At 36.1% G+C, this 13,816-nt stretch overlaps 1 protein-coding gene across 1 annotated transcript in view; it reads right to left on the bottom strand.

Annotated features, from left to right (window-relative positions):
- Nucleotides 1–13,816, bottom strand: part of XPO7 (exportin 7) — a 35,457-nt gene that overhangs the window by 1,678 nt on the left and 19,963 nt on the right. Inside the window, 14 exon segments of the mRNA XM_074287462.1 lie at nt 691–818; nt 1,878–1,976; nt 2,610–2,770; nt 3,907–4,045; nt 4,864–5,078; nt 5,809–5,891; nt 6,796–6,903; nt 7,492–7,580; nt 9,340–9,446; nt 9,953–10,061; nt 10,523–10,586; nt 11,188–11,268; nt 12,328–12,401; nt 12,845–12,980. Coding sequence (XP_074143563.1) covers nt 691–818; nt 1,878–1,976; nt 2,610–2,770; nt 3,907–4,045; nt 4,864–5,078; nt 5,809–5,891; nt 6,796–6,903; nt 7,492–7,580; nt 9,340–9,446; nt 9,953–10,061; nt 10,523–10,586; nt 11,188–11,268; nt 12,328–12,401; nt 12,845–12,980 — 1,593 coding nt within the window.

Below are 13,816 nucleotides of genomic sequence, written 5' to 3'. Positions count from 1 at the left end.
CTGTAGAGAAAAATCGTGTAAGTTACAGGAAGAAGAACATCCATCTTAGGAATGTTTCTTTCCATTTCAGTGAAGAAATGCTGCCTACCTAAACATGAAAACCAACACTGACCACCTGATGTTCTCTCTCCCCACTTTGAAGGCTCTGTTTCTAGGGCTCTAGTTAAGCCACAGGTTCATAATGAAGAAAATTTGCAGGTAGGGTTGAGTAAATTTTTTTTTTTTTTGCCAAGGCAACTGAAGTCAAGTGACTTGTTCAGGAACACAAGCTAGTAAGTTCGAAGTGTCTTTGGTCAAACTTGAACTTGGGACCTCCTGACCCCAGCCAGTGTTCCAACACTGCATTATCTCAGTGCTCCTGGGTAAAATTCATAAGGGCCACTTTAGTTAGAACTCAAAATCTTTGAGTTCAAAGGAACTTTGGGAGTTTCTCAACATTCTCATTTTACTAAGGAAACCAGAATATAAAAATCCAAGGCTTCTGCTTCCAGAGCTATTTCCATAATATGATGGTGCTTCCAGTAGACAAGCAGGATAGTTAGTTACTCAACATTTAAGATAAGGAAAAGAGGTTAGTTTCCCTCAGAAAACATCATTTACAACATTTTCTGAGTAAGGAAAGATCTTAAAAGGGATGTAAATTTGTTAGCCATGTTGTCTCATTAGAAAATGTCATCACTATATACTCACCTATCTCTGTTTTTTGTCAGAAGATTTCGTTCAATGCCTTCCATCAGATTCTCAAAACACAGATGCATTGCCTGCTGTTTTTCAGGGGGTTGGCTGTTCACTATACTGTTCCTCAAATCTGAGAAATACTGTTACGGGGGTAAGAGTAAGACAAAATAAGGGAAAGAGAACAGTTCAGATTACTTAAATGCTATACTAATTTCTCATTATATATCTTAAATAAAAAAAAGTATACACAAAAACTGCTATATGGAAAAATAAAGACAAGATTTTTTGGAGTTGACAATTTAAAGTAGATATTTAAGTATATGAAAGGAAATGTTATTCAAGTTCTAGTTGTAGTAAAAATTTAAGAGCCTACTATGCACAAGGTTTTGTATTAAATACTGGGAATACAAAGATAAAAGATAGATCCTACCTTCTTGAAGCTCCTTTAAGGAGCTCACAATCAACAAAAGTCGAAATAGTTAATAGTTTGAGGTCTTTCTGTCCACCAATTTATAAGTGTTTTTTCTCTCCAAAGCCTGATAAGACACCTCAGCATTTATATCACCTATACAAAGACTAGGTTCCTAAGTCTACCTCTGCTAGTAGTGTGCTTTGGGCCCATGGAGAGATTTCAGGCAGTTTGAATTTAGATGGGAAAAAGATACAAGTCTTTTATTTCACTATAATTTGATTCCTTTCTAATTTTATGTATGTAGTAACATTCCCACAGACTGCTTGATGGATCCATACTACAAGAAAAGGTTAAGCACTTTTGGTTTAGTTTTATGATTTGGATCATGCTTCTACCATACAATTTGTAGCATTTCAGGAGGTGGACATGGGGGGAGCCATTTTGGACATATATATATATATGGACATATATATATATATGGACATATATATATATATATATATATATACATTTTTTGTATATATATATACATTTTGTATATATATATATTTTGGACAGGTATATATATAAAAACTTCCTGAAGCCTGGCCTTTTATTTGGTAGCCAACGAGTCAAATGGAGACATTAGTAATATTAAATCTGTGCATATAAGACAAGCTGGCAGTGCTTTGGAGGCTGCCAGTAGAAGGTCTCTGTCTTTGTGTTTCTCTTTGCATTTTAGGTAGTTTCTGTACAATAGCTTCTCATAGAATTCTAAAACCATAGGGCCTGACTTTTTTTTTCTTACCTTTTCATTAAGTAATATCAAACCAAGTAGAGGTCGGGACATGGACCACTGGTTCCGACAGTCCTCAAAAATGATAATATTCAGCACCGTTGACAGCATCTGGAAGTAACAAAACCCAAAAATCTGCCTATGAGATTTTGCTATTCAGGAAATATATATTATCCTGTCTATAAGCTATTTATAGTTACAATGGATTTATTTTTGGGTTTGGTGGTGTTACCAAGCTTTACCTGTCCTTATTTTTAACACGTGCCTCTAAAAAACCATTTCATCATTATTATAACAAAATTTCCAAAGGCATCAATTGTTTCTATTGATATAATAAAAAGTTAGTTCAGTTGGTTAGAGCATCATGATTATGAGGACAAGGTACTAAATTTGATGTTTATGGGACAGTTATTTTCATATTGTTTCAACACCCACATATATCCTAACCCCGACCAGTCGTCTTAAAAATATGCATGTAGCCCATAAAGGAGACCAGATCAAACTGGAGGGATCAGGGTTAGTTTATTCCTATTACTTTATAACTGGGGCAAAGAAGGTAGAATTGTGACCCTAAAGCTTAAGTAACTAGACTTATTTGTGTATGGTAATGTTTCTGCTAAAATGATATCGACTTATCTTCACAATTAGGGTGTTAGGTGTTAAATAAACATTTTGTGTGGACTCTCCCAGAACTTGCTTTCCTGACAGAATTCAATTTCCTGTCCTCATTCTCAAGTTGCTCACCTGCTGGATCATCTCTGGATGCTGCTGCATAATGTGCAGGAAACGGTCACTTTCCTGGGTCAGAGGGGTGGTTCTCTTCTTGGTGCTACGTGACAGCTGCTTGAAGAGGTATGTCACTATGTGGTCCAGGCAAGAGCAGCAGCCTGTGCATACCATGGTGTCTAAAAAGGAGAAAAATGAGCCAAGGTGCTATGGATTCAAATTCTTGGGCAGAGAGGTTACTTGTACTTAACACCTGACAGCAGGTAATGATCTATGGTAGTTTCTACCAGGACAACAGTTCCCATTAGCCTCTTTACCCCTTGTAAGATGGCACAATTTCTAAAGTTAAGTCAAAAAGCATATGACACTGAATAAAATTCTTAAGTAATTAGTGAACCATGGTCATATTACTACTTCAGTCTAGCTAAGTCACCAATCCTATAAGTGAGATTAAGAGTTTAGAGGCTTAAGTGCTATATGGAAATGAAAAATTCATTACAGAAGTAAATTTAAAGCATTATGTTTCCTATACAAATTTAGGCTAGTAATGATGTTGCCACATATTTACCTTGGTGTTCTATAGGTAACCTAAAATCACCTCTAACAGAGAAAGAACAGATTATTTTATTCATTTTATAGAAGAGGAAATTAAAGCACATTTAAATTAGTCAGCCAAGAGGTCACCAGATGAAAATAAATACCTTCTCCATGTTATCAATTCTCCACTTCCCAATATCATATAAAAAATGGTTGAAGACCAAGAGAAATACTTAAATACCCCCTTTTAGATAGTTTTAAAATTAACTAAACCAGTTATCAATGCCCAATATGATGAAAGAGAGATGTGACAATCTTGAAATACCATACAACTCTAAAATATCATTCATGGTTGGCTTTTGGATTGAAAAATGCCCCATACACAATTGCACACAATAGGAGATCATGAAATGTTAAAAGAAGTTTTTAATTTAATTCCATTCCAATTTTTATTCAACGAATGTATGATTAAAAAAGTTCAAGGATCACTAAATGATAGCCTGAGCCAATATCACAAAGGGTGAAGTTTTTTTGGATCCAGTTATTATATAAGCATTTTCTGCTTTGATAAATACGTATAGATGAGATTAATCCTTCAAACACTCAGTTTTTTGTTCTACCTTCATGAAATTTTGTACTTGTACATAAGAAGTTTTTAAGTGTTACAATGATTTCCACTCTAAGAGGAGCTACTAAATTTTTCATTCTATAATCATATAATGTGGGCTGTGAATGAAGAACAAGTATAATATCTTGTTGAGAAACCCCAGGTACTTGCCTAGTGCAGTAAGTCCTTCAGAAATGGAAGAAAGAATATACATGATAACATGGGGTTCCAGGCTGGCAATAAAGTTCATATGGTCCTGGGTGAGGACTTCCAGTAAAGAATAATATGACTGACTGAGCTTGGGGTAATCCTGTGGGCAAAAAGAAAAGATAAAAATCAACTGGGGGGGATAAAAGAATAATTTCAATAAAATTGCAGAATATAATCCTCATCAATTCTTCTGTATTAACACACTAAAATAAAAAGCCAGAAAGAAAAAAGTATAGAGTAGCATTTAAAACATACAACACATAATACATCAATCAACAAATATTCATTAAATGTTCTAAATGGTTTAAGTCATTAAAGGTTATGAACAGATTTCCAAAGAAAAAATGTGAATTAGAGAACTGTGAATTACCTTTCCCCCAAACATCATATTCAGGTTTCATTTCATATCCATTAAAAATTAAATGGCAATAAAAGACAGAAATAATTGGGGGGGCATCCCAAAAATTAATGTTGGTGGAGCTGTTAGTTTGAACTAAAAATCATTCTGAATTATGTTTAAAAAGTTACTAAATTGCTCACATTCTTAGGTCCAGGGATCTTTTGGTCATATTCCCCAAGAACGTAAAGAACAGATGGGCCCCTGGTATATCAAAATATTTATAGAAGCATTCATTGTAGTAGAAAAAAAAAAAAAAAGGAAACAAAATGGTTTTCCAATGATTGGGAAATGGCTGCACAAACTTGTGGTAAGTGATATTGTAGACTAGGATTAGATGGTAAGAAATGAGAATTAAGAGAAACATCAGTAGATATTATGAGCTGATACTTAACTACACACGTGTAAAGAATACAAAGCATAGTTAATTTAAATGAATAAAAATGGAAACAATCCTATTCTAGGTGGAGAAAGGTGAAAGGGAAGGTCTACACTATACTAGTATAAAATTCAGGCTTTACCAGGAGGTCACTATGTGGGATAGAGAGGAGCAGCTTGATAAAGGTCTGTAATGCGTTGTCCAATGCATCATCTCCATAGAGTCGGAAGACCCCAAAGTTAACATAGCTTCCGCTGAGAGCAGCCTTTAACATGGAGAAGCAGATGGAGATACCCTTGAGCTTCAGCGCATAGACTTGATCCTTTGGGACTTCTCCCAGAGTCAGGATGCGATTTCCTGAGCACACAGGCACATAAAGGATATGTAAGACAGAATACCTGACAGTCCCAGAAACCAAGAGAAGAGCTTTTACAAAGTCTGAGTATTTTTATCCAAAGTGCATGACTGAATCTAATAAATCTAATAAATCTAATAAATCAATAAATTTTTATCCAAAGTGCATGACTGAATCTAATAAAGGTTAAGCTAAGGATATATTGCTGAGTAAAATATGCAAGGTCTTTCTCTTTTTTCCATATCTGACTGATGGAAACATTTCTCCATTTGTAGTCTAACTACTGACTCCATTAAAGCAATCAGTATCTAGCCACACAGCCATTAAACTTTTTATTTGTGAATGAGGGAGGATTCTTGCTCAGATAGTTCCTAATCATTAGGAACCTAATATTAGTGGGCACTACTTTTCCCCAAAGTAAGCCCTATTGTACTTTCTTTCTCTTATTCAGAATACAGGACAATTTTTATGTGCCCAGTTTGTTGTCTATGCCCCAAGGCATTATATAATGAAATTCCTAAGAGCTAATCCTATTCATCTGTGTTATATAGAATACCCTGCATATAGCAAGCATTTCAGAAATATTTGACAAATTGAATTAGATAAATTCCAAGAACTGTCAGTCTAGCTCTTTGTCAGGAGAGCTCTGAAACTTTTATTTTCTGCCTACTATTTTGTAGTCAAACTATAATCCTGCTCAATCAATAGTCAAAGTTGCTCCATTGTACCTACCATATGTAGTTATCATTTTGCTGGTTTCCCGGAAGAGTAAGATACCATTTGGGGAAGAGACATCAAACTGAAGTCGTTGGGACCTGAGCAAAGAATACAGAAGACTGCTGATCAAGTATGGTGCTAGAGTGGTCGATGTAACTTAAGAAATCCTGCTATTCCTCACCCCAACTCTATCCTACCAGATCTTGGGTGCACTGAAAAAACTAGTGCAAAAGATTAAACTAGTACAACAGGCCAAAGAATTTGAATTTAGGTCTCTCTTTCTTTCCTCCAAAGAAAAAGTTGTTTAATAAGCTTAATAGTATGGAACCAGATATGCTATTTGCATGTAAAAGAATGTAATACTAGACCATTTTGCCTTTCACTCAAGAGAGACAGAAAACATTATTTTTTCTTTAATCTCTGTCATATATCTGTAAAGAAACAACTTTATGCATCATTGTGGTTTCCGTGGCAAGTAAAAGCATCATGCAAGATTGTGTTTGAGGTAGTAGGGATTGCCCAAATACTATTCCTAATAGAATTAGAGGGTGGTCTTTGGATCCCTAACTGCTCACTATACTACATTTTTTCTATTATTTGCTCTACACCACGGTGACTGATCTTCTGACTATAAGATATACAGTATAAATCACAAAAAGACTATATCCTTTATGTTTATGGATTATCTATGATCTCAGAGATACTTGGTGGTAAATAATTAAATTCTCTTGTTTTGTTTGGCCAAACCTCTATTCTTGAACTGAGGTTTCTGATTTTGCCTTATTTCAACAAAAGCTGCCCTAATGAAATACTCTAATTAGGATAGAGATTTTTATGTCTTTGCTGATGTGTCTTTTATGTAAAGGACAGTACAAATGAAAGGATAGGAAAAATAGGTTATCCTTTTAGAGAATGAATCCCAATGTATACACCAAGTCTGCCTGAAGCATCAGAAGAAGCAAATTACCTTGAGATTTCCTCTGACTCTTTTTTCAAGCTTACCTGTTATGTACCAATTCAGCCATCAGTTTGAGCACAGGTGTAGTACAGGCTGGGTCATGGTACCAAAGTTCAATTGCCCTCTGAAGGATTGGCATGTAAGATGGATACCTGTGAGTAGTTAAGGAAGCCCCTTTGGGCAGTATTCCAAAAGGTCCCAGGTTTACAATAATTTTCTAAGCATTTATCTAATAATAAACATGTTCATGCTCACTTTTCTCTGGTTTGTGGACAATAAACACAGCAAAAATTTTTCTAGGGGTACTACTCTACCAGAATAAAGGGTTACTGTTCCAGATTAAAGATAACTAATTTACAAAATGTTATTTAACACATTTTCTCCCTCAACAAGTTCCAAGTCCTTAAATTCTCATTTATCTTCATATCATTTTAGTGAGAAAACAAGAACTCAACTATTTTCTTGATTTCAAGTCTTAAGTGCCTTAGTTTTGGAAGACCAGTGAGGTGGATATGCACTTATTCTTCTGGACGCTAAGAGAAGCTTAAGAGTCTTATTTACCTATTCTCCAACCTTACTGACCTACTCTTTAATGAAAGATATATAGTATGCTTCCTATGAATACATGAAAATTCCTCACCACCTTCTCATTACTGATACATATCCCAATTCTATCCTATGGAAGAAATAAACTCTTGCCAATTCTCATTGTACACCAATTCTCTTCTGTGTCAGGATACATCCATTCAAACAACATCATGAAGCTGGTTTTCGCATTGAAGGCAAAAGCTATTCCCCTCAGATCTCTCACTAGGCCCACTAGAGTTCGCTGTAGCAAAAGATAGAGGCATGATTATTATTTTTAATAAAGATAAAACCATTGAGGATTTAAAGTTTCCAGAGTAAAATTCTTTACCATAAATATTCCTCTTTCCCCATCATTTTCATGGAGTCTTCTGGCTTTAAAGAACTTATTTGCATTTGTGTGTTTACTAAGGAAACAATGTAATTCTAAATTCCAAAAGAGGTGAAATGAATTATTTTAACAGAAAGCAATACTAATTTTAAGACCGCAAATGAATGTGCCATGTGTGAAACTGGGAGAGTTAAATAATCAATTCATTACAAGAGTAGAAAAGCTATACTTTCCAAACTTGGCCTATATAATGGTACAAGGCACTGCCATCCCATACCTCATGGAAGAGGTAAATTGTTAAAAGTAAATGGTTTATATCTTTTAAATGTATGTGCTTGAAGGCAAAGTAGGATGAGGTGTTTTCTATCTGAATATATTCAAATTTACATAACAAAAAGACTACATGAGATAGAAGGGTTCTTTAAGCTCTTCTATTCTAATTCTCTTATATACCAGGAAACTGAGGCTCAAAGAGAAAGAATGACTTGTTCAAGGGTCCTCATTTAATTAATAACAGTACTAGAATGAATCAGTTTTTACTTTTATGCTCCTCTATATTGTATGTCTTTACATCTATTTGTGGATCCTGAAGTCCCCATATTAAAATATCCAAAGAAATTTTGCAGATTATCAGTGAATCTAGAAGGAACTATAACCCTGGGGCACAATAACTCAAACCAAGTAATTTTCTTCAGGTGAATCTGGTTATAATATTAGATTTAAGGAAACAATAGGTAGGCAAGGCTTATGCCAAAGGCCCAAATTAAAAACTAAGTGACTAGCCAGAAAGAGTGAAAAGATACAGTGAGGATTCTTTAGACCACTTCTTTTCTAGCATTACAAGAGTTGTTCTATCAACTGGGGCTACAGAAGCAACACTGTCATTTCATTTACATGACCTTAGTAACATTTTTAATACTGGGATAGACTGATATCATAAATATTAATACCATGGATTAGCACTGAGTCCCAGGCAGTGCTCAGTCCATATCTCAAAATATAAAGTACAATCCTATCACTGATGAATAAAATGAAATGGCCTTTTGAGTATGAATAAGAAAGAGAATATCAGGGAATACCTGATATCTTTGAAAAAGCAAATGATCTTTTTCCTTGACCATAGCTTACTGTCGCTTATACTTAGTCTTGGCACCTGTAATATCAAAGATAGTAATGTAACACAAACTCACATTTACATAGTGCTTTAAAGGTTTACAATGCACTTTCTTTACAAAATCTTACAAGGCCAAAATGTTTATTATTTCCACTTTACAGAGAGGAAAACTGAGGTTTAGAGTGATGGTAAATTTGTGAAAAGTCATACTGCCAGAGCAGGAATTTGAAACCAGGTCTTCTAAAAGCAGTTGAGACTGTAAATTCTTTAAAGTGGTAGGGTCCTAGTGTTTAAACTGGGATGCTGAGGTTCTTCTAGGTAAGGGAAAAGGTGGGTAAGAAGTAAAAATAACAAAGAAAAATTAGGAGGATAATTCTCTATGATTTCAAGTACAAAATTTAATATGAATGTTATTTATATACAATATGTGCTGGTCACGGAAAAATCCTAGGTCATAGATTAAACAAAAGGATTAACAGTTGGATCTACAATGATACCTAATTTAGTCCCTTCCAAGGAAGACTTTGAAATCCAAGTGATCATTGGGAAAAGACTCACCTTTGCTTCCTGTTCATTGAAAGTATTAGTACTAAACATCTGGGCAACAGCTTCAAATGCTGCTGTGAGAGGCAACATGAACTGCTCATATTGATCCTCATCCTCCCCTAGAAGTGAAGAAAACCCAAAAGTGTCAGACATCTGCTAACAATTTAATCCTGCACTGTCATGAACACACTAAAAAACAAGATGGGGTGGGAGAACTTAGCAGCCTCAGGCTATCTTTAGAGGTGTCCTTTACCTCTAAGAAGGATACTCCTATAGGATTTGGTGCCAATCAAAGAAGGAAAAGTTTATGTGGAATATAAAGGGAAAAGCTGCCAGATCTTGCCTGCAAAACTCCTAGCCTCCCTATAAATAAAAGACTTTTAAAAAAATCATTGCTCATCAGAAGAAATTTTCAAGGACATATGTTTATTTTTCAGTTATAAAAAGCTATTATAGCATTTCAAATTTCCTTCCTCCTCTGGCTAAATGATCTTGCCATTTCAGGAAGTTCTTACTGTTAAATTAATGTGGATAGAAAACACCTCACAAATCCAGTGCTTCCTATATCCAAAACACAATATAAAACAATGCGTATTTAAGGAACCCCTAGGATTAACTGTAGTACCTAAATCCACCATGAGGAGGCGCCCAAGTGCCGTGTAGAATGTAGTTCGACACCGCATGTCTGTCAGGTTGGACTGATTGTTAATACCCAAAAATGAAAAGTGCTCGCTCTATTAAAGAAAAGGAACAAATCAAATAGATGAGTTGCATGAGTTAAGACAGTTTACAAGCCAAGAGCCTTGGAATCTGTGAGATCTTTGCAGCCGACAGCCACCTAAACATTTTTACAGAATTGGTGGTTGTTACTTTTTGCTACTTGCAGCTAATTTATCAGAAATTGTTTGCGTGCTTAAGATTTACCATCTTTGAGTAGTACTACACAGGGGCTTTCTACTGTGGTGATGGCAATGATATTCATCTCTGTACCCTCCAGCATACCATTGATGCTTAATAAATACTTCTTGAGGGATTACACACACCTTTTAAAAATTCTTTGTAATTTGGGAATATGAATTAGGAACCACTATTGCTGCAGTATAGCATCAAGTAACTCCACTCTGAAGGTGGCTCCAGTATGTGTGTAAGGGTTTGTAGGTCAGACGGACCTGGAAGAAGGAAAAAAGATGCTCACCGTGTGATTGTTCAGCATAAACTGTACTGCACTAAGTTTCACCAATTTCCTCACACTACTGTACGTAGAGACGAGGGGGAGGAGTCAAGGAAAGAGTAAATGAAGCAAGGGTAAAGAAATTACATAAAATGAAGTCCTAAAACTAAAATTATCTTCCGATTGTATCACTGTACAAAACAGAAAATTTCCAGGCTGCTTGAGCCGTGTATATTCAGAACTTTATTGCCCAAAGATAGGATGCTGACAAGACTCATTGTTAACTTTCTTTGGGGAGGAAAAGCAAGGCTGCTTTTTTGCAAGAATATTTATCAAATCAAAGTAAATCTTAAAAGTTGTAATGGTCTTAAATCTAAAAAGGTTGGATAGTTTGATATTTCCTGCAGAGATTCTGCCAATGAAAAATAACAACCTAGGGAAGGCCACAGCCATGGCAATACATCTACAGTAAACAGGTTTTGTTCTCTTTTTGTGAAATGGAATTTTTTTTTAATGTTCTGTGTAGTTACAATCTTTTGCTTTTACAAAAAAGAGAATTATTTAAGTTTTCACTAAATCTCAATTAGGACCAAATGACTGGATGGCTACAATATATAACTGTGAAGGCATGCTGCTGTGTGTGTTGTGTGCACAAACTTTGGCATCAGAGCCATGAATAAAAAGGATATCCGATAGAGAGGTCATTGAGAAGCTGTAGTGTCTTAGAGGTGATCGGTTCACAGCGGCCCCAGTACTTCAAGTTTGTGATGCTAAGAACAAAACAAAACACAAATCTTTAAACTTTATTTGATACTTGCAAAGAATAGCTTGTGGGAAAATTATCCATCAAAAGTCTCTTCCAAATTCACAAACATCACAACCACAAAATATGGGTATAAAATCACTGTACTTACATTTGTTGACTAGAAAATTATCCTTCAGATAATCTTCACTACTTGGTTCCAAAGCTATATTGGCCCATACCCAGGCCCTTGGAATTCTGGGGCACTCCAGGGCTGATTTCTGCAGCAAGGGTAAGAGATTTCTGCGGCAGTGATAACACGCAGACGTATGCAATTCTACACCTGCACCATCCACTGTCAGCTGCAGAATTCTAGTAGTCCTTGCTTCTGGATTTTTGATTGGGAGTATCTTTTAGAACCCCCCTTATTTGGTTTAATTTTATCTGAACCAGCACTTGGGTATGAGTGTGGTTTGGGGATGGGAAAAACAGAAGGCAAAATGCCATCCTGCTACAGCCCTGGGTGTGATATTTGACTCCTGGTGTCTGTTATAAGAAAGAGCTGCTAGAAGGGAGAAACACCACCGAAGGACACAAAAACAAAGTTGCTTTTCAATGTAGAGAAAATGGCCAATGAAGTTCCTCTTCAGGGATGGTTTGATTAACAGTATTCCATTTCAGAGAATGAGGCCCATTTTGGGGTGAGTCTTAACTAGTTGAAAATCAGCAAGTGTGAATCCCTGGTAAAGGTTTCCCCAAGCAGCACTGTAACAGGTAAGATAATAAGCACTGACTGGGTATGTGTCCATTTTAGTAATGACAATGTTCATTTCTGTCCCTAAGGCCAAAGTGAGAGTTGATAGTGGATGAAATTAAAATCCCTTCTGGGAAACCCTGGAATGCTCTGGGGCCGGGCCACATCTCTAAACACAATCTGTTATACACTCAGTTGCACGATACTCTGATGCAAAAACAATCAAGGCTGAAAGACCAAAGCACTGGCAGCACATTGCTAGGATCACAAATTAACTATTGCAACAGAAGTGCACTTTCCTGATTCCTGTTGTTGGCAAGCTCCAAAACTTACATTTTTCCTATGAAGACGCTCAGGACCATGGTCTCGTCATTTAAACCCAAGACTTCTGAGAGTCGGCGATACAGCTGAATGAGAGAGAATGAGAAAAGGGCAATAGAGAGAAAAGAATGAAAATATTCACCAAGGCCCTTCTTTTAGAGCTAAGGATGGGAAGGACATGAGGGGAGATGTTGTAATATATCCCTTGTTCAAAGGGCAAGCAGATCTTTGCATCAGAGTACTAAAATGTCTTATACAAACTGACAATTGCCCTTTATATTCTGAATGTGGCCTGCTCAAACCTTATTCTTTGCCACCCAGACATATAAAAATCCTTTTATTTGAGGGCTCGCCAGGTACATCTGTTTTGACAGAAGCTAGGAATGCTGAGCAGACTTCCAGAATTCAGAAGCCTTGGAAGTGAAGGCTTCTCTCAGTCTGGGACTTAAGTCTTGAGGACTTCACCAGCCCCCACCTCAAACTGGGAGTCTCAAAGGGAGAGGCTATGCTAGTGGAGAGTGGTGGTTACCTTGGAGGATTTCTGCACCTGGTCCCCAATGTAGATCTTACGGAACTGTTCGAAGAAGCTCAGCATGGCTAATTCTAGCTTCTCATTCCCTGCCTGGGCCAAGCGAGAGTCTGTCAGGTTCATCAGCTGAAGTACCCTAGAGGTAGAAAAGCAATGATTTTCTCCACAGCAGGAAGTCTTTGCCGTTCTATGACATCTAATCTACTCTGAAATACCTTAAATTATTCACCTCTCTTAAAACACATATTTTTCAGAGTTTGGGCTCTGTTGAGGGAAGTAACTTCTCCATTTGTGCCATATAGGTAAGAACTTTAGACAAAGAATGAATAAGCAACCAGATGCTAATATCTCTAATTATTTAAGAGGTAGCATGATATGTAAATATGGGCTGCCCTAGGAATCAAGAAAACCTAGGTTCAAGGTCTATGTGACACACTGTATGAACATGGGCAAGTCACTTAAGAAGAGGAGTTGCCAATGAAGACTGGTAGTGTTTCCTCAATGGGAATTCTCTTCACCAATAAAATCAAGGATGTGAAAAAGAAATTGGAAATACTTAATATTTTTTTAAAAACAAACTTTTGAGCAAAATACTGTAGTATAATGGGGGAAAAAAACAATGAATAACAGTCAAAAAAACTTGGGTTCTACCAAATCAGCTATTTTGGCTACTAATTAATACTCTGATCTTGGGTTAAGACTTTTTCCCTTTTTAGATCTCGTTTTTTTTTTTTCTCTATAAAACAAGGTGGGTAAAACTGAAAATCATCTTTAAGATTTCTTCTTCTAACTCTAAATTTTCATGTATGTGCATCTTTTGAATTTGGCTACAAAACCAGAAAGATATTGATTTCCAACTTAAATTGCCTTCCCTAATTTCCAAAAAATATCACAAGATAATGCAAACTTGTCATATTTATGAAGCTGACAGTAAAATAAAAGTGCATGTGAAAAATAAGTTGTGGTTATAAA

The sequence above is a fragment of the Sminthopsis crassicaudata genome, chromosome 2, assembly GCF_048593235.1.
Source record: "Sminthopsis crassicaudata isolate SCR6 chromosome 2, ASM4859323v1, whole genome shotgun sequence".
In the NCBI taxonomy this organism is placed as follows: Eukaryota; Metazoa; Chordata; class Mammalia; order Dasyuromorphia; family Dasyuridae; genus Sminthopsis; species Sminthopsis crassicaudata.
Note: the sequence above shows the minus strand (reverse complement) of the source record. Positions and strands in the feature narration are given on the sequence as shown.